Source organism: Solanum dulcamara, chromosome 8 (assembly GCF_947179165.1).
Source record: "Solanum dulcamara chromosome 8, daSolDulc1.2, whole genome shotgun sequence".
Lineage (NCBI taxonomy): Eukaryota > Viridiplantae > Streptophyta > Magnoliopsida > Solanales > Solanaceae > Solanum > Solanum dulcamara.
This window is the reverse complement of record NC_077244.1, coordinates 3,602,847-3,625,116: the sequence shown is the minus strand read 5'-3', so window position 1 is coordinate 3,625,116 and position 22,270 is coordinate 3,602,847. Positions and strand designations below refer to the sequence as shown.

Below are 22,270 nucleotides of genomic sequence, written 5' to 3'. Positions count from 1 at the left end.
TATTTTTAATTATACTTCTCAATTGCAATTATACACTTAAAAAATCGCAAAAAAAAGAGGGACATCCGTCGAAAAATCATCAAAATACCTATATAATCCATTAATTTTGTCCGTCATTTTTTTAGTAAAGGGTGATGTAGATAATTCACCATAATGCAAGCATATATGATTTATATATGATAGAGAAATAACTTTATTGTTACTCCAAAACGCCTTTTTATGCCTTAGATAATTATATATTGAATTAACCAGATCATCTAAAGTATGAACATAATCACCTTTGTTCAGGGGAGGGGAGGGAGGGTCACATAGCAATATACATGAACTCCAAAAGTAGAAACAAGAAGGATTACTATAACCAGAATTATACATATACTTCCAAAGTCCAGGAGGACACTCTATATAGTGCCAATAGAGTTAAAGGGTAAAAGGAAAACAGTACAATTATACATAAGCAGCAACTAGGAATCCACTTAGAGCCCACAACTTAGAACATTAGTGATGCTCAAGATCTTCAAAACCTATATATGGTTTCTGATCTTTTTATTCTACTTTAACATTGACCCAATGGTCTTTTATGCAGCAGGATATCTAAAAGACATGCTGCTCCTTCCTATAATAATAATAATAACAACAACCACCATAACACTAATATTTCAAACATGAAGTCATGGATAACAAGAGTAGTGCTAGTTAGCTTCTTATTGTGAGCTCCGAAGCCACGCCCACGCCTACCATCCTTTGGACGTTATTGATGATTGTCGCGTCTAAATTCCCATTAGCAACTTTGGATAGATGATCATCATAAGCAGAGTTATGTACACCGATAGCAGCCCTACCGGAAGGATCAAGGTTGTTAGACCAAGAAGCATCCCACTCAATTGCTTTAGCCGTGCTGCAAGCTATACTCGGTCCTCCAGGAACGGTCAAGCTTGCTGAGTTCTGCAAATCCAACAACCGATATGGTATTAGTGTTTCGATTTAAGAAATAGACACTGCCTCTATTCCCTATTTCATTTTGTATGACACTCTTTGGTTGATAGTCTATTCCAAAAAGAACCAACGAACTCTATAACTTTAAACTTTTGATTTTACCCTTGATGAAATGTTTTCGTGTATGGTATAACATTTTGACTTTAAGATCTCGCCTGCCTAATATTACCTGTGGGAAGAACCTCTCGAAAATCATTCTGTAATAGTATCCTTCCTTTGTAGTCGGAGTGTTATGTGGAAAGATATTAGCAGCATTAAGCATCATCCTATCAGTCACCTAAGATACATGAATCGTTAACAAGATCAGCAGATAGAACAAACAAAAACGATGAAAATTGAACGATAACATTTGTAATAGTTCTAAGCTCACATGTTGTTCAGCATGCGCTTTGAGTCCATCAATCCAACTATAGCCTACGCCATCACTGAATTGTTCTTTCTGCCGGTACAGAATATGCTGCAGGGCACAAAACAGGACAGACATGTTAGTTGACAGACATGTTAGTTTTGATCCATAACTATTGGCAAATAAGTATGAAAAATATTAACTTTCCACCTTTGGGAGGTAGGGTTGCTCCTCATCATCAAATGCCTTCCTAAGAACCCATTTTTCGATCCTACCTTGATCGCGCTTAATCTGAAATGGACGAAAACAATTTACGTCAAACCTCTCTACAAAACATTCCAATATCTTTTGGTTGTTATAGCGAAATGCTGTTATAGAGAACATATAATATAACATAACAGAAAATCTGTTACACAAAAAACATAGTTGTTATAGTGAAATGTTGGTATAGAGGATGATTCTTATAGAGAGGTCTTGACTGTATAGAGAAAGCATATCGAGTTATACTACTAGTTATCAACAATTCTAGTTTAGTTTCTTACCATCTTCCATTCAGGATCGATACTCATGGCAACATTGATGAACTCTTTATCCAGAAACGGTACTCTAGCTTCTAAGCCCCATGCGGATGTAGCCTTGTTTGCTCTTAAACAGTCATACTGGTGAAGCGCTTTTATCTGCACGTATAAACAAAGAACAGGATCAGCATTTTTTTAACTTGTCCTGTCTCAACGAGGTTCGAAACAAGAAGGCAATATTCCAAAATTGATTTATTACCTTGCGACATGTTTCCTTGTGGAATTCTTCCTTGTTGGGGGCTTTGTGGAAGTACAAGTAGCCACCAAATATTTCGTCAGCGCCTTCCCCTGATATGACCATCTTCACTCCGAGTGATTTAATTTTACGTGACATAAGGAACATAGGAGTGCTTGCTCTTATCGTTGTTACATCATATGTCTCGATATGGTAAATAACATCTTCAATAGCATCAATTCCATCCTGCAGAAATGAAACACGCTGTTTGCCAGAACGAAAACAGAAGAGAATCCCGAGATCAAAATCAAAGTAACAACGCGATTTACAAACCTGAACAGTGAAGTGAAACTCATGGTGAACGGTTCCTAAGAAGTCAGCAACTTCTTTTGCAGCCTTGAGATCTGGTGAGCCCTGTTCAGTCATAAAACACACAAATTTATGAATGCAACGGGTACATATAGGTTGAAACCATCAAGTTTAAATTCTTGATCCGCTTCTGGACTGACTCACCTCGAGACCAACACAGAAGGAATGAAGTTGTGCTCCCCATTGCTTAGCTGCTTTCGTTCCAGCCAAGTATCGAGCAGTGACAGAGGCAACCAAAGATGAATCAAGTCCGCCCGAGAGCAGAACGCCAAAGGGGACATCAGTCATCAACCGTTTGATAACAGCCTACATATTAACAACCACTCATTAAGATCGTTTGTATAGACAAACTTCTCCAGTTCTAAGACCCAAAGTCGAAAGGAAAACATCCTAGATCGTATGCTAGATTCATTCATACCAAACAAAACTAATACCAAATAATAACAAGTCCTCACATTTTCGAAGGCACGTCTCAGAACCAAAGGGTCATAAGGAGTGGAAGGAATAGCCTCAGAGAACCAAGCAGGATTGTACCATCTCCTAAGCCCGCCATTCTTGCTCGAGTACAAGTGCCCGGGAGGGAAAGCTTCAAAATGTTCACAATCATCATTCAAGCCCTTTAGCTCAGATGATATCCACACTGAGCCTGTAACACATAATAACATGTATCAAGATTCCCTAAGAGTAATTTGGAATAGCTCAGTTTTAGTTTGCTATGTTGATCGGACTCTCCAAAAGTCTTGCCACACCTGTGTATGATCCTCAAAAAATGCACTCGTGTCGACATTTTTGAAGATCCCAAGCAACATAATTAGTTTCTATTTGGAAAATTTGTATGGAAAATCTTACCATCAAGTCCCCAACCAATATAGAGTGGTGTAATTCCAATGGCATCGCGAGCAGCAAGAAAGCTGTTATCGCGAGTATCCAATAATACGAAAGAGAACACCCCATCCAACATGTCCACAAAAGTTTCTCCATATTCTTCATACTGATCAACACATATTAAAACTATTAGACACTGTATAAACTTTTCAATTATACAATGAAGTATTGTCTACATATTACCACTATGAGCCTGTTTAATTTTGAAGGGTATAATGGGAATTACAAAAAGTATTAGGGATAAAACAGTAAATACGTTCTCATTTAATCTCAAACAAGAGATAGCTGACAAAATGTAAAATTCATGTATAATTTATGTATAATGACTAGAAAAAATAAACAGTGAAATCCGTACGGCTATTTGGGTAAAAATTCCTTTAATGTTTTGGTTGAATTGACTTATAAACAAGGTGTTTGCCAAATACATTCAAGTAAGCCAAAAATTACTTACAAGTTAATTTAACCAGCTTATAAGCTTATCTAAACACTCAATATTTTCTACTATAATTCACTAGCCTAAGTTGGTTAACGTAGACTTATATACTCACAAGATGAGCAATAACATCACAATCACTTCCAGTCCTAAACTTGTGATTAGGCATAAGTTTTCGAAGTTTTTCATGATTGTAGATTTCTCCATTAACCTGCAAAATTTGATACACAATTAATCATACAAACAAATTTTTCATCCTTAAATAGTATAAAACTATGTTGCTTCCGGACTCTTTAAAAATATCGACTAGTGCCTGTCAGATCCTTCAAAAGTAGTACATTTTCGAAATATATGACATAGGCGCGACAACATTTTTTGAAGAGTCCGAGCAACAGTAAAGTAGAGACACTCACAGTAACAACAATCTTTTTGTCTTCATTAAACAGAGGTTGATCACCAGAAGCAGGGTCGATAATTGCTAGACGTTGATGTGCCAAATAACAATCACCATATTGAAATATTCCACTCCAATCTGGTCCACGATGCTTCAACCTATTGTTATCAAAATTAAAATTTTGTTCAATTTATGTCACGTTTAAAAGTCAAATGAAGAATTTAATCTTAATAGATTCAACTTGTTATAAGGTTTTACTCACTGTAGTTTGAAATTAAAGGTTCAAATCTAGTATTTTTGTTGAAGTTTCAATGGTTTTCACATTCTTCGTCGAAATATTGTATTTAGATGAAAACCTGACTTGTAATACTCAAGGGCAGATGGAACACGTAATTTCATGAGTTCGACTGAAGCTAATAATTTTGATATGGAAGATGGATATTTATAGAAAAAAAAAGTTACAAAAAAGAGAAAAGCAATAACCTAAATATCGGCTCACTCGACCGCCTAAACTAAAAATAATCGACAAATGTATAATATATGTATATTAATCTATGTAAATATATGTGTATACTGGTTTTAAAAAATAAACAATAAATTCAGACTACTATTCACGTAAAGATCCCTATAAATTCTAAATTCTCCTTTGATGTTGGATTCTTGTCCAGACTTGTGATGCAAAAATAACATGTTGTGTTAACTATCAAGGCTTTTCCCCCATCAACATCATGAACAAAACATAGTGATGGTTAGTCCAAGAAAAATAATTTTACTGACAATCAATCTAGACATATAGGTCCCAAAATTGTAATAAATAATTATAATGTATCCATCAAAAAGTTTTAATCTTATTTTTTTAATTCAAATATCCAAACAATCACTGCCAAGTTCCAATTGGCTATTAGTTACATCAAAATAAACTCTACATCACTTTATCATACTAGGAATTTTCCCTTTTATAATATTCATAAAGAAACTAGAACAATGCAAAAACATTAAACAAAGGGTCCAAAATAGACATGTATATATTATGCAAGCAACATAAAACTCTCCTACAACAAAATTCGGCGGATTCAACTGAATTCATTTATCTCGATTGTCAGCTTGATGCTCAAAAATCGGCACGAATCACCCTTAAAATAAACTAGTCTTTAATTTTCACCTAGCATGAGTTCTTTAGAAACTGAAATCATGTGGGACATATTTTTATTTACTTACGCTCCATAACTTTAATTTTTTTTAATGAGGGACCTATGTTAAAACCCATCACAAAATAAGGACATAAAGTGTCAAATGACCCCTTTTTGCAAATAAAGAGATCTACACATAAATTACGAGTTAGACATAATTCAATAACAATAACTTTAATATATGCAAAGATCTACACATAAATTTACGAGAATTTAATAAAAATAAATGTAAGGAGAAGTCATTGCCTGCGAGAAAGCTCAAGAACTCGAACCCTTTTGGCCTGAGAATCATCAGAACAACCCAACAAAGCCAAAATTCCACACATGATGATTGATCACTAACTTACTAAAGAGAATAAGTTCTAGTAAAAAATTAAAATGGATAACAATTTTTTTTCTTTTTGAATAAAAAGATAATAATAATAAAGAGGAGAAGAAAGAAATGAGTGAAGATTTGCAAGATTTTTGGAGAAGAAAACACGTAGTTAAGTGATTTGTAGAAAAATGATACAAATGTGATTGTGTGAATAAATCGACCGAAATGGACACGAATTTATAGGCGTTTTGCGGACCAACTAAACTACGTCACTCCTTTCAAGCGGCGACGTTTCCTTTGCTTTTTTCTTTTTTGTTCCGTTTCTGCATTGAAGTCTGATTAATTTAGATTTTTGCGGCGTAAAACTTATTTGGAGGAAGTACTCTATATGAAGAATTATTTTTTTTTCAAACTTGATATCTGTGATTAAGAGAGATCAACCTTAATTCAAAGGCTGACTTAAGTAGATTAATGACCTAAAATCAAAATTAAATATAAGACTTAAATTTAATTTGTTAATAACTTTTATATAATTTATTTCTTTTAATATATTTATTCTTCAATTGATAATAAGATCATTCTAGTTTGGTTTTAAATTATCTTTCATGAAATATAGTACACCAAATATGACACGTTTCTTTCATTTTACATGAAAATTTTGCTCTTTCTATCAATGGTATTCAATATTTGTTTTTTTAAAAAAAAAATAATAACCTATTATTGTTTAAAAAAATAGTGGTCATTAAATTTGGGGATAAGTTATATGCTTTTTTTTTAACACGGTTGAGCCACCTCTTAGCCTCATCCACTGTACGATATTTTTTTGATGGTTTTTTCTTTCCCTCTCATTTTCTTCTTTTTGAGTTTAATTTATATATTCTCATCATTTTATTTTATTTGTCTAATTTATATATTCTCATCATTTTGTTTTATTTGTCATTTTTTTTCTTTTTTTTTGCAGTTCTTTAATTATAATTTTTCGCATGACATGTTTAAGATAACAAAATTAAATGACATTTTAGTATATTTTATATATCCTTAGTTTAAGAGCAGAAAATTGAATTATTTTAACTTATGTAAATTCTGTGTCAAATCAAAATCAGACAGACAAATTAAAATATAAAGCACATGATTGATTTTAAAAATATAACAAATTCAATACAAAAATATATTTTAAAAATTGAACTCATATATTTAAATTTTGTCTCTACCTTTAACATATACGGGTTTTTTTCCATAATAAATAAAATTTTAAAATCCGATAAGCAAAAATAACTATCATTCAAAACTCATGAATTAGAAATTCAAACTATGCTTCTAATTAACAAAAAAAGTTAGACAGACGGTGTATATAAAACTCAGAATTGAACGTAATTATTCCATATATAATAATATTCCTAACATAGTTTATTTTACTTTAGCAAGATTTGATTAATAGGTTAGAATCCTTAGCCTCTTTGAGTACTCCGATTATGGTATATTCTGGGACCACTACCTCAATCACTATCAATAATTATTTTTATTGCAAATATTATAATTATTAGTATCAATCATTATTATTATACGTTAATTATCACATTGAATAACTATCTTTACGAGCCATTACCATTCGCTATCATCTTAAAAAATATCGTCTTTATTTATAATTATTATTATCTTTAACTACGATCCTCGCTAATTTTTTAGAATATGTTTCACCATATAAATAGTTTTCTATAACACTATTTATATTAAAATTTAGAAATTTAAATTGTAATAAAAGACAATTTGATTAATTAAACAATACTTGTCATAGAAATTTATCCAACATTACCTCTATAAATGACTATCATGTACGTATAAGATTTTTTTCAAAACTTTAGAAGATAAAGTCAAAAATATTATCCTTCTTTTTTTCCCTTTTGATTTATCCAATCTGAGTCAGCAACAGTTATCTACTTCAACTTCATTATTGAAAGTCAGTACTGCGTCGATTTTTTTCTTATATTTTCCAAGCTGGACACGTGTTTACATTTGGTAGCTCCAAACAAGTCATTAACTCTTATTGGTTCTTTTATTTGGAGTTTTTCGAACTCCGGAAATATCAGAGCGTCTGTAATAACTCGTTTTTCTATAAAACATTCTTACTTAAGAAATTGTTGTTTGTCCAACATATTTTTTGAGTTTATTTATGGTATAAAACAATTTGCAATTAAAATTTTTAAAAATTAAACACATAAAATTTAAATTTTAGCCATCTCTACTTATAGATAAAAATTCATAACTCTTCCAATAATTTTTATAATTTTATTAGGTATATTTAGATTATCAAAAAAGTAAAACTTGTGTAAATAAATTATTGACTATGATAACATAAGCTTGTATGTGTGTATATATAGTCAGATTGACACTGAAATTTTGTTTTATTTTGCTTTGAAGACTTTTAAAAATGAAGAACTACTTAGAAAATTATTATCTTTCTTTTTCACAAGTGACGTAAAACCATAAGGCATTATAACTTACATAATAATCAATATATGTGTACCATAAGAGTTTTTCAGATGTGTGTAGCTAGAAAGATAATCAAAGAAAGACCAAGAGGGATAACTAAAGGAACTTATCATTTTCAGTAGAGATAAGTTGTCAAAACATTTTTGAATTTGGCGCGAAGTATTAATTTATTTTTGAATTATTGACAGCTATAAAAACACCCTATAGCTTGACTAACTGAACTTAAATATACTATTGATCTGCCATATGGCATAGCAAGTTGTCTCAAACTCTTTAGGAGTGTGAGTCTCTTAATAAAAAAACTGAGAAAAGTGTTGAAAACACTCCTAAACTTGGTGAGAATTATTAGTTTTTCCCCCCGAACAATTGATAGCCTAAAAACACCCATTTATTACCACATGACATAACAAGTGATCCCTATTCTTTAAAAAATAATTCAGGGACTCCATCGGTGTTCTTATATCAAAAAAAAATTAAAAATTATATTTTTCACACAAAATCAACGGAGGTTTGTCAGGTTATTTTTTAAAAAGATTATTGGAAAACTGCGAAGTCCATCTATATAATGTATATAATTATACTAAAAAATGTATATAATAGTCCATTTATGGCGTAGCAATAAGAAAGAATGATTTAAAAAGGATTCAACTTGCCAAATTCTTTTGTTAGAAATTGAAATTTGTTTTGACCTAATGGACAACACCATGGTGGGCAACGGATTCTTTTTGACATTTTACTATTTTTTCGGTTCAAATTTTAACGTGCATATATATAGTGACATTAGTTCACGGCATTTTCAAGGAAAATATAAAAAATTTGGAAGCGCAAGAAAGTTAATGTAAAAGTAAATGTTATAGAATGAATAACGTTTCAGAAATTTGGTTCTATTTTCTCCTCCACTATAACTTTTAGAGAGAAGTATTGAAAACATCCATGAATTTGATGCAAATTATTAGTTCCGTCCCCAAATTATGGACAGCCTTAAAAATACTTATTTACTTGACTAGCTGAATTTTAAAACACACCTCTCATGTCATACAATATATCTATATATGCCACATAGATCAGCAAATCCGCACATTTGAAGTCTTGTTGAGGATTTTTTTTTGCAAGAACAGAAAATTCCACGTATACGTGTGTGAATAACACGTTTATGTGTAATGCATAAGAGGGATGTTTTAAAATTCAATTATTCAAGTAGAGAGGTGTTTTTTAGGCTGTCAATAGTTTGAAAATGAAACTACTAATACATGCCAAGTTCAGAAGTATTTTCAACACTTTTCTCTTTTCTTTATATTAAAAAAAATTAAGAATTTCATTATATGCAGAACGTGATATTGCAAATACTTTTTTTATTATTAGTATACGTAATTTCACTTATAATAGCAAGTTAATTACTCCTAGATTAGTATTATAAAAATTCACTTATGTTAACCATAGGCAAGTTAACAAGATACCATGGTCAAATAAGTTTGTTAGAGTTTGTTATGAGTTTGTTATAGGTTGTTGTGACTAGAAACTAATTATAGGTGCACTATAAATATACCACACTCATACACATGTAATACATGTTGAAGTAAGTGATATAGTGAGCAATGTGGCTTCTTCTTCTTCTATGCTTCTTCTTCTCCCTCGTCTGGCTCTTCTCTCTCTGTTATAGTTTTATACAAAGCTCCATTAATAGAGTTATCATGGTATCAGAGCATTGGTAAGGTCTTAGAGTAGAGCAAGCAGTAAAGTTGTAGAAGTAGTGCAGTACAGGTACAGGTACTTAGATTCGAATCTGGAAAGTGTTTGAATCGCAAGTAAATATCAGCATACTCAGTTTCGAAGCAATTTCAATGGTGAACTTAGGTGAAGCTGCATATGGAACATTAGGTACTGAGAACCTCCATTCAAACACAACAACAATGAATGCAGCATCTGACTTCATAGTTCCAAATATTGATCACAATCATCCACTTTTCTTGCACCAAAATAATACTTCAGGTAGTTCCTTAATATCTCTTCAACTGATTGGTTTAGAAAACTACGCAATCTGGAGTAGATACATGAGAATTGGACTGCTAGGTAAGAGTAAGCTTGGGTTTATTGATGGCAGATTTCCTAAGTTTAAGTTTGGACCTGAGTTCTCTGATGCGTGGGAGAAGTGTAATGTTGTAATCCTTTCCTGGATTATGAATGTTGTTCGATCAAGAGTACTAGGGACTGTTGTGTATGGTGGTGTGATGTACACAAAGTGTGGTGTAATCTGAAAGAAAGGTTCAATAAAATTAATGGAGCTCATGTGAGGAAATTCACAGTCTAAGTCAGGGGACTATGTTAGTTACAGATTACTACACTACACTCAAAGGACTGTGGAATGAATATGAATCGATTATGCCTTGTCCAGGCTGCTCATGTCCTGAGTCTAAGAAGTTTCAAGATCATTATGAGTATCAAAGGTTACTAGAGTTTCTAATGGGACTAAATAAAACTTACTCTGCAATCAAAGAACAAATTCTACTGCAGTCACCAACTCCAAATTTGAACAAAGCCTTTTCTCTTATCATAGATCATGAAAGTCAAAGGAACATAGCACACACTAGCTATGAAGACTCATCTCTTCCTAAACTGATTGAAAGTACTACATTGTTTAGTTAAAAAGGAAGAAATGGTCATAGTATTGGTAGTGGTAACTTTGGTCATCAACGTAGTGGTGGTGGTGGTAATCCAAGTAGAAATCACTATGATACTCAGTATAATCCTCAGAAACCACAAAAGACAGTCATCACTTGTGAAGTTTGTGGTTCCAGAGGTCACACTAAGGAACAATATTTCAAAGTCAAAGGTTATCCAGTTGGATGGAGATTCAAGAAGAAAACTGGTAGTTCTACATCTAGCTCTAGTTCTTTTGCTAACCAAGTTGCAGTTGCTCAAAGTGCAGGCTTATCACACAATAGAGAAACTAGTGCAGCAAATATGTCACCTGCAACTTTCTTCACAGTTGATCAATATCAATAGATCATGCAGCTACTAGCCAAAGAAAGTGACACTGGTGGAGAGCACTCAGCTAAAGCAGCCACTATAGGTAGAGTTCTATCTGCTCTAGTGTCCAAATATGTGAATAAGGAGTGGATAGTTGATACAGGAGCCACTAACCATATGACATCTCAGACAGCATTACTAGATAAGTACACATCAGTGTCTGAGTCTGAAAGAAGGCAGATACTTTTACCCATAGGAAATGTAGTATTAGTGTCTCATATTGGTAGCACAAAAGTCTTTGGAGATCAAGTTATTGAAAATGTTCTCTTTGTTCCTGAGTTCAAATGCAACTTGTTATCTGTATCTCAGCTAATTAAGGAACTTCAATGTATGGCAACATTCTTTCCTGATTTTTGTATTTTCCAGGATCTCTACAGTGGATAGGTCGAGGGGATTAGTAGAGAAGATGAAAGGCTCTACATCCTCAAGGAAGGGTTCAACCATTATGTTCCTACTCAAAGCTTATGTAATACTGCTCAAACATCCTCTACTAATGTTTCTGTATGTGGTGGTTCTGATTCCATTGCACTGTGGCATAGAAGGTTGGGACATGCTCCTATTGATGTAATAAGGAGGTCCTCTAGTCTTACTGGTTTAGATATCTCAGATCATTCTACATGTACTGTGTATCCATTAGCTAAACATACAAAAAATCAATTTCCTATAAGCACTCATACTTCAAAGACACTATTTGACTTGGTGCATTGTGATGTTTGGGATCCATATAGGCTGCCTACTCATAATAGAATAAAGTACTTTGTTACTGTAGTAGATGATTACTCCAGATTCACTTGGTTATTTTTTATCACATCTAAGTCTGATACAATAGTTGTGTTGAGATATTTCTTTACTCAAGTTCACAACCTATTTTCTACCTGTGTCAAAGGTTTTAGAACTGATAATGGGACTGAATTTTATAGCACAACTTTTCAATCTATGTTGTCAAGTCTTGATATATATCATCAAAGTACATATGTCTATATACCTCAGCAAAAAGTGTGGTGGAAAGGAAACACAGGATTATACTAAACATGGCTAGAGCCTTAAGGTTCTAGGCATCTATTCCTTTAAAATTTTGGGGAGAATGTGTTACCACTGCTGTCTATATTCTTAATAGACTTCCCTTTAAACTCCTATCCTATAAGTCTCCTTTTGAGTTAGTGTATCAACATCCTCCCTCCTTATCTCATATAAAAACCTTTGGTTTCTTGTGCTATGCCACATGTCCAATTATCACTAATAAGTTCTCATGGGCTTCTCTATGTCAAAAAAAGGGTACCTTCTATATGATTTGCATGCTAAATCCTTATTTGTAAACATGCATGTTATCTTTAAAGAGGACTTGTTTCCTTTCAGCTATTTTCAAACCTCATCCAATCCCATATTTCCAGTCTTAAATTTAGTACCACCTGATATTGATCCACCTACCTCAAGTTTCCCTGAACCTCTATCCAGTCCTACTGCACCTACAGTATATTCTTCTCCTACTTCTAACTATCCTACTGTGTCATCTGCTATTCCCTCTCCTCCTGCGGCAGTTCCTATACACCTCTCTGGCTTTAGGACTTTGTCACTCAGCCCAAAATCCACTTTTGTTTATTTCCTGTGTCTGATTGTGTTACCTACAGTCATCTTTCTCCTTCTTATAACTCTTGTATCAAGGCATATTTATCTATATCAAAGCCTTCTTCTTATAAAGAAGCCGTTCTTGACCCTCAGTGATTTCATGCAATGCAAATGGAAATAGATGTCTTAGTGGACAACAAGACTTGGAGTCTGGTAGATCTTCCTCCTGGTAAGAAACCTATTGGCTGCAGATGGATTTACAAAGTCAAATATAAGTCTACAGGATAAGTGGAGAGGTACAAGGCCAGGTTAGTAGCTAAGGGATATAGTCAACAGGAGGTCCTAGATTATGGTGAGCCTGTTAGCCCTGTGGCTAAGACGGTAATTGTGAGGTCTATAGTTGTTCTTGCTGCATCAAAGGGTTGGGTTATACATCAGATGGATGTCCACAATTCTTTCCTCAATGGTGATTTGTTAGAATATGTATACATGACCATTCCTCCTTAGTTTGCTAGACAGGGGGAGAGCTCTAAAGTCTACAAACTTCACAAGTCTCTATATGGTCTCAAACAAGCACTAAGGCAGTAGAACTTCGAGCTAACACAGTCCTTGATTCAGTTGGGATTCCATCAGAGTCATTATAACTACTCACTCTTTACTAGACATGATGAGGATGATATACTCATTGTGTTGGTCTATGTAGATAATCTTTTGATCACGGGTAGTAATCAGTCTATCATCAGTGACACAAGGAAAGATTTACAAAAATAATTCAAGATGAAGGATTTGGGAGAGCTTAGATTCTTCCTAGGTATTGAATATGCTAGATCAAGCAAAGGGATTCACATGTCTCAAATAAAGTATGCTCTTGAACTGATAGCTGAATGTGGCCTAGGGGGAGCTAAACCTGCAGGAACTCCACTTGAACAGAACTAGAAGTTGGCATCTGTGCAATATGATGAGTGTATCAAAAGTAATAAGGGACATGAAGATCATAAGCTGTAGGATCCTGGTAGATATCAAAGACTAGTAGGAAGACTTCTATACTTAACCATGACTAGGCCTGATTTAGCTTTCTCAGTTCAAGTCCTAAGTCAGTACATACACTGTCCTAAAAAATCTCACATGGAAGTAGTATTGAGAGTAGTTAGATACATAAAAGAAGCTCCTGGACTTGGATTATTGATGCCGACAGAAGACACTAACAAGTTCTTGCCTACAGTGAATCAGATTGGGGTGGATGCTTAGAGACAAGTAGATCTGTAACTGGCTACTTAGTTAAGTTTGGTAGAGCCTTGATATCCTGGAAGTCAAAGAAGCAAGAGACTGTGTCCAGAAGAAAGCTGAGTTTAGAAGTATGGCCAACTGTGCAGCTGAAGTTACATGGATAGTAGGGTTGTTTGAAGAACTTGGGGTACATATTGAGCTGCCTATAACTATGGTGTGTGACAGCAAAGCACAATTCAGATTGCAGCGAATCCTATCTTTCATGAGAGGACCAAACACATAGATATTGATTGTCACTTTGTAAGAGAGAAAATCAATCAAAGAATGCTGAAAACAGAATTCATACACATGAAGGATTAATTAGCCGACTTGCTCACAAAGAGTCTTAGTAAGGCACAACATAAGGTGTTGTTGAGTGAACTTGGAGTTATGAACATGTTCAAACCATGATCTTGATGGGGAGTGTTCACCATAGGCAAGTTAACAAGCTACCATGGTCAAATAAGTTTGTTAGAGGTTGTTGTGATTAGAAACTAACTATAGGTGCACTATAAATATACCACACTCATACACATGTAATACATGTTGAAGTAAGTGATATAGTGAGCAATGTAGCTTCTTCTTCTTCTTCTATGCTTCTTCTTCTCCCTCGTCTGGTTCTTTTCTTTCTGTTATAGTTTTATACAAAACTCTATTAATGGAGTTATTAACTTATAGTTTCTAATTATTTATCTCATATTGTACATTAATATCTTTTATATTGTTAGTGTATTTGTAAATTGAACTTGTGGTGGGAGGGGGTGGAGGGTGGGGGAGGCATTATACAACTTGTCTTGGAATAAAAAGTGATAGAGATTGCCCATAAGGTTGGAGGATTCTCAATAGGGGTATTTAGATTGATTGGTACCTATCAAGTTTATAGGAACCAGAGTGGATTAAATAGTTTGATATTTGTATATATCACGCTTATGGGAATGTGGATTAGGTTCTTGTTAGATTGATGTTGTGTGAATGATATCAATATCTATTATATTATATTCTAATTTACTTCCTTTAGTACGTTCCTTATTGTATGATATCAGTTAATCAATTATGTTGAGTTGACTATGAAATTACTTACGGATTATAAGTTTAAGCCAAAGACAGGTGAGTACATTCAGAGTATCCTATAATTTCATGTCTGAATATACACGGTGCCTTTTATACCAGCCTCAGTAGTTCATAGATTCGAAGGCCGATAGGTGTATTCAGATTATTTTTTGCCCCTTATTTGTATTTACATTCATTACTTTATTTGTATTTCCCATAAGGTTGTAGGATTGTCAATTGGGGTATTTAGATTGATTGGTACCTATCAAGCTTATAGGAACTTGAGTGGATTAAATAGTTTGATGTTTGGATCTATCTCGCTTGTGAGAAGGCGGATTAGGTTCTGGTTAGATTGTTGTTGTGTGAATGGTATCAATATTTATTAGATTATATTCTGACTATTTATTAGATTATATTCTGACTTACTTCCTTTAGTATGTTTCTTATTGTATGATATCAGTTAGTCAGTTCTATTAAGTTGACTGTGGAATTACTTACAGATTATAAGTTTAAGTCAAAAACTGGTGAGTACATTCAGACTACCCTCTAATTTCATGTCTGAGTATACACAATGCCTTTTATACCAGCCTCAGTAGTTCATAGATTCGAGGGCATATAGGTGAATTCAGATTATCTTTCTCTCATTATTTATATTTACATTCATTACTTTATGATACCTAGTCGGTTATTATTTGTGTTGCATACTCGCACATTATTTCGTACTAGCACCCCAAACCTGGGGGAGTTGCACTCGTGCCTGCAAGTCCTGACACATAGGTAGACAGGCCTCCTTCATAGTATTGTCGAGTTCCAACAGATAATTCGGCTCCATTTCTTTCGGAGTTGTCAAATTTAGAGGTTTGTCAATATTTTGATGTGTAGATAGTTGATTGGTAGGTCGGTACCCTTGCCCGACCAAGTATATCACTCTTAAAGGCTTGCAAACTTGGGATTGTAAAATAGTATGATGTCGGCCTTGTTACTTTTGTACTTTCAGTGTGATGACCTTGTCGGTCTTTGTATATACAACCTTTTTTTCATTCTAGATATCATGGTGGTCTCGACCTCCCGCATAGTGATTTTATGAATATAGATATCATGATAACCTCAACAACCCGCATAGAAATTTATATTTTGTTGTAAACTCATGGGTTAGTTGAGATACTTGCTATAGGATTCTCTGATTATGACCTTGTCGGCTAGGGCTTCTGATAAGTTGAGATAAACTTGTTAGGGTGTTTGTTGGGCACAGCTAGGGTGCGCCAGTAGCGTACATGTCCAGTTGGGTCAGCTCAGGATCATGTGTGGCACCAAATGCTAATTGCGCCACCCGAAAATGGGACGTGACAATTTTTAATGAGGGTGTTAAAATCATAAACAATATTTATTTTGAAATCATGAAAGAATTTCTTGAACATCAAAAGCTAGCGCAGAATAAGCCATATTGATGATCAAGGTGGAAAAGAGTGTTTGTTGGTAAAATATAGCAGATATCTTGCTAAATTAGTCAAGGTACATGTAACTCAACCGGACCACCAAGATATTTTTTTTAAAAATGAGAGTGTTCATTAAATGATAATTGCTGAAAAGAAGGCAATAATTAAAGGGCTTCTTGCCTAGTAGTTCAAGATCCCTCTTACTAACTGAAATCAAAGAATTAGTAGATTTGTTCCGCCCAAAATGGGAGTGGGTTGTACTTGTGATACCAATAGATTATACATAGGAAACTAGGGATTATTGCTCCAATTTGATTATGTCATGAACATAGGAATAATCTTACTGCCTTTAGTCAAGCAAAAAACAACATAAGAGATTCTTTATTAGCACCTTAACTTTATAGTATGTGTGACTGATTTTGATATACTCGTAAAATACAAATTTAATAAGCATCAATTTAATTAAGTTCGATATTATTAATTAATAATGATCCTTTCGTACACAAAAGGTCATGCCCCTTGTAGTCGTCTCCCTCCCACCTACTACCTACCCAAAAATTTGTCTTTGGCTTTCTAATTGTCCAGTATCCATATTGGGTTCGATTAATATGAATTCACATCGAAAAATTTCATATTGAAGGATTAAGCGTTTTTTACCAAAGATGACTTTGTACCTAGCAAAGTTTGAACTCTAAAAGTCTCTGATTAAGAATGAAGAAATAGTTACTAATCCACCTCCACAACAACCCTTATTGATTTTCTTAACCTTTATGATACATATTATGTATATAACCGACCCAATTTAAAAATATTATAAAATAAAAATAAAATTTAAAATAATAAGAATAATTTTAAATATATTTGTCAGCATTGTGAAAATAAATCGATATTACTTGTGAAAATTTAACATACGCCATTGATGATAGCTATATATGTAAATGTTTATTGACTATCGAGGTTGCATTCCCAAGTCTATTATTGTTTTTGATACGTCATCTCGAGTGTAATATTCCAAAGTGTTAAAGGCAAAGTTGACATATCAAATTTTCTTGTAGAAAAAAATTAGAGAGTTGATTATAAAGAACCCTCCTATAATTAAGTGCTTGTCACTATATATGATGCCAATTGAAAACAAGAAATGGACTAGTTCTTGTTGCCCCATTTTGATTATGACAATATGACATGTAAATAGGAATCATAACGTCTTTATTCGAGCAAAACAAAGAACAGAGGTTCTTTATTATTAACATAAACTTTATAATGTGTGTGTCTGATTTTGATTTACTCCTAAAATATCTATTCACTTTCATGAATAAAAGGTCATGTACTTTTCTAGTTGTATTTAAACCTGTCAAATGAACTTAGATTTACCAGAAAGATAACTGACTCATCAAAATGTGAACATTGTGTGGCAACTCTTCACACATTGATATGTCCTAAGTGTATATATATATGGGAAACCATTATTATATTTCTACTTGGTAAAAAATAGGATAAGTAAACGGTTACAACTGATTAAAACTGTTGATAACTATGGGTGGAGTCAGGGGGCGTACAAAAACTAGCGGTTATAGCTTTTCAAAATTAGATTAATTTGAATTCAGTATTTTGACGCGGTGCATAAATTTGTGCGTAAAAATCCATTAAAATTACAATAAATAATATGTGCACTACTTGGTGAAATAGGTTCTTTTAGAAGCAGTGGGGAGCATGCCCATCCCATTAGATATCATTTGAGCTTCCCCTTTCCTAAAATCCTGGACGTGGTACTGACGCATGAACTTGGTTACTGGTTTGACCGGTTTGTTGGCAAAAGGAAAGGTCTGTTCATTTGTCCAGAAATATGTTTTCGGCTTATCTATCGATTGAACCAGGGGCTGGGCTCTTGTTGACAGACATAAGAAATGGGATTAAAAATAGGGGAAGAGCAGCTCAGTATGACATCATAATATTAAAGATATAATGAATTCATTATTAAGAACCTTAAATTCTTAATCCATAAATTTTGGATCAACAATTGGTTCCTTCACCAAATAATTATATTATATAGGGTGAAAATCATTTTCACCCTTCAATTTTGTTTTAAAAATCAAAAACCTCATCAACCTTAAATAATAATCATAATTACGTACACAATAATTACAAGGACACTATGAATGTTAAGTCTTGAATAGATGGATGGGATTATTATTTATGCCTCTCAATCACCAAGTAGCCTTACTTTTATATCCTCAATTATGTGGCATATTCGGAAAGAAAGAAATAAAAATATGATTTAAAAAATATGTTTACCTATAGAACTTAAATGGCCATCTCCTCTAAAAGCATAAGTTATTAAAGAGAGCACAATATTATTTACTTGTATACTCAATCAGACGTACCTCAAGATTCACTATAGAACTACATATGGAGCATCAAATAAGGGTTACAACTAGCTCAAACGAACGAGCTTAGAATTTTTTAATATTTTCTATTGTACCTAAAAAAATGTTAGTGATTAGGTTAGAGTATGTCCAAACTGATTAAAATCCTAACCAAAACAACGTCGTTGAGATCGGGGAAGGGAGAGAGAGGCTAAGCCGATCAAGACCCTAGACCCGCGCCTGGATCAGCGGGTCTCGGGTCAATAGTACAACTTATATCCCTTGAAATACTCCTCCCACCTACTTCCTACTCCAAATTTCTTCTATGGATTTTGAAATGTTTAATATTATTGATAGTTATGAAAATAATTAACACTATATTAAAATAATATAAATAAATATCAACTTGAAATTATAAGTGAAATTTGAAAATATTTATTACCTTTTATTAAACTACAAATAATAATAATAAATTGATATTACTTGTGAAAATCCCACATACGTCACTAATAACAAGTATATACGTAAAAGTATACTGACCGTTCCCAAGTCCATTATTGTATTTTGTATGTCATCTTGTGTATAATTTACTCTAAAGTTGTTACAATAAGTTGATATTGCTTCTGAAAATCTTGCGTACGCTACTTATGATAGATATGGTTTATATTGACTATCAAAGTGTATTATTGTTTTTCATATATATGTCATCTTGTGTGTAATTTATTATAAAGTACTATGCAGATTCATAAAGTGATATCATGCATATTATAGAGTGCTTCACCTAATAGTGACATGCTCCCTTTCATCCCGTAATGCAAACAAATCTAAAACTTAAATAAATACGCGTTTTGATTATACCATTCGAGATTCAAATTTTAAATTTTAAATTGAAATCAATATTTATTTATAAAATATGAATAAAACTTTAACTTCAATTCTAAATAATTATTTAAAATCTCAAATTCTCCAAAAAGTAGAATTTAAATTTCAAGTTATGAATTTAAATTTTTTAAAATGTAAAATTTAATCTATAAGTTTTTAAAAAAAGAAGACCTATCATTTTAAATTTTGCAAAAAAAAAAAAGATTCATGATCAGAGTGAATAAATTGTTCGTAGCATGTGGAAGAATTATATTAAAGAATATCTAGTTACTATTATTATTTATTTTTAAATCAATGAATCTTTGTAAAATTTATGTGTTTTTATAATAACATGTAATCACAAACATTTATTTATAAAAGGAACATGAAAATATGTTATTTATTAATGCAGTACTTTAGAATATTTTGATACCTTATTTATAGACTATAATTTGCCCATTCGGTAAGATTATATGAATTGAAAAAAATTTGATAATTTTTACAAATTGTGAATTCGTCATATTTATGAGAAAAAAATACAACTAATTAAGAAATTCAATCCAAATAAAATTTCCATTTCAAATCATGATTGCAAATTATGTCAAAGCGGGCCTGAGGATTTTTTTTCAATGCGAGTATAGAGAAATTTTACACTACGAAGTAAAGGCAAATATAGTTGTATGAGTTACAGTTCATCGATCTTAACTCACTAACTTTGGATCAAACTTTATTAAATTTTATTAAATAATTAAATACAATTAGTAATAATAAATTTTGAACCTAATAAATCAAACAGGGAGGTTGTAGAATTTCGAACCTAACCCAAAGTGTTCAAATCCTACGTCCATCTCGTCTACGAGGCTTACAACTGTAACAACCTGTCCTCGTCGTTATGGATAGGCCAATGGGGAAGGAATTTGGGCCAGAAAACTTCGCGTAGTAACTTCGGAAAAATTGAGCCTAGGCCAGTCTTGGACGAATTTTGAGTCAGGTGAGGTATAAAGTGACCTTGTGATAGGTGGGCATGGAAGGTATATTTTAAGGTGTCTTGGGGTGAGGTTATGTTATGATATGGGAGACTTAGAGACTCTTTACGATCTCACTGTCTCTGCATATACCGCCAACACAAGATTATTTCCGCCAGAGCAGGATGGTCCCGCAGTGGCGAGAGAGTCGCGAGTTAATATGGGGTAAAAACCCCAAAAATAGTTTTCTGCATAGAAACTATTTATAAGACGTTAGGAGGCGACCCAGGGCACTTTTGATCATTCTCCACGATTTCTCACGCCAAAGGTAATATTACTACTCCCTAAACTCATAATTTGATTTCTAGAACCCATAAACTATGGTGGGTGATCATTGGAGGAGGGTTTTGGTCTGAAACTAATGGTAGAAATTAGCCCTAGATGGGGTTTAGGATCATGGGTTGGTCTAAGAGAAGAATTATATTATAATTCGAGTAAATTAGACCATTATATTGATCTTTTGTATGTATTTACTGTCTTTAGACCAAGAACAAGCTGAACGAACCCAGAAGGAAAAGTTCCTGCACTTTAGAGTGATTGAAGCTCGAATTCGACGAATTCAAGGTAGGTGATGGTTTTGTTTTTCGTATGTGACTCATGTACTTGCTAAATTACTTCATTGTATGCATATGCGTATATGAATAGGGAAGTATGCCAGGAATTATGTCAAATAATCACTTACTGGCTTGATTTGTGATGAACATGTTCTTGGTGATATGATGTTGACTATTGATTATAACTGTGGATGCTTTGTGTGTTTGGATGGGGTGTCACATTCCGACACATAATTGGATCGGGTGTCACGTTCTAACACACATTTGGATCAGTTCACGTTTCGAAACAAACTTTGGATCAGGTGTCACGTTCTGACACATAAATAAGTGTTTGCAAGTCCAATGAGATGATCCTTATATGAAATGGCATGGTATTGAGACTAGTGGATTGTGATCTTGTTGAGTACTGTTTGAGATGAAAATGATTAAGTTTATTCTATATATATGTGCTTACTCTGTTTGGTTTATTTGTCCATAACTCGCTTACTAGCTAGCTGCGTGATCCTACTAGTATACTATTGATTTTGTGTACTAATACTACACTAGCTCTGTTTTTATTGAGTACAAAGCATATTCAGTCGGTTGCGGAGAGACCTCGCTTAGAAGACCGTTAGCTGCCAAAGTCTAAGGGTGAGTCACTCCTTTAGGCTGTCGTGGACTTCCTACTCTAGTCCTTCTTTTAGGACTTGATTTTTAAACTCGGTTTGTTTTATGACTTGTAGGGATTGCATTCCCTTTTCTAGACTTTGAGATTTGCTAGAGTTTTAGTACGATTGACTTTCAGTTCCTAGGATGTTTTTCCTTATGTTTTAAATTGTTGACTGAATTTTGCTGAGTTTATGGGGACTCAAGCTTATTTCTCTAGTTAAGACTGCTTCTGCATCCTTGTCTTGAGCTGTCATAATGGTTCTCTCACCTGAGGGTTAGTGTAGGTGTCATCACGGCGCGGGTCG

General features: G+C 33.4%; 1 protein-coding gene across 1 annotated transcript; it reads right to left on the bottom strand.

Moving 5' to 3' along the window:
• Positions 1–334: 334 nt before the first annotated feature.
• LOC129899088 (asparagine synthetase [glutamine-hydrolyzing]) lies at positions 335–5,860 on the bottom strand. The gene is made up of 13 exons (XM_055973891.1): positions 5,610–5,860; positions 4,193–4,331; positions 3,895–3,990; positions 3,311–3,452; positions 2,917–3,107; positions 2,606–2,767; positions 2,426–2,506; positions 2,117–2,338; positions 1,882–2,016; positions 1,550–1,630; positions 1,364–1,450; positions 1,163–1,270; positions 335–942 (listed from the first exon to the last, which is right to left on the bottom strand). The coding sequence occupies exons 1-13, from the start codon at positions 5,687–5,689 to the stop codon at positions 694–696; spliced, it is 1,773 nt and encodes a 590-aa protein (XP_055829866.1). The 5' UTR covers positions 5,690–5,860; the 3' UTR covers positions 335–693.
• Positions 5,861–22,270: the final 16,410 nt, after the last annotated feature.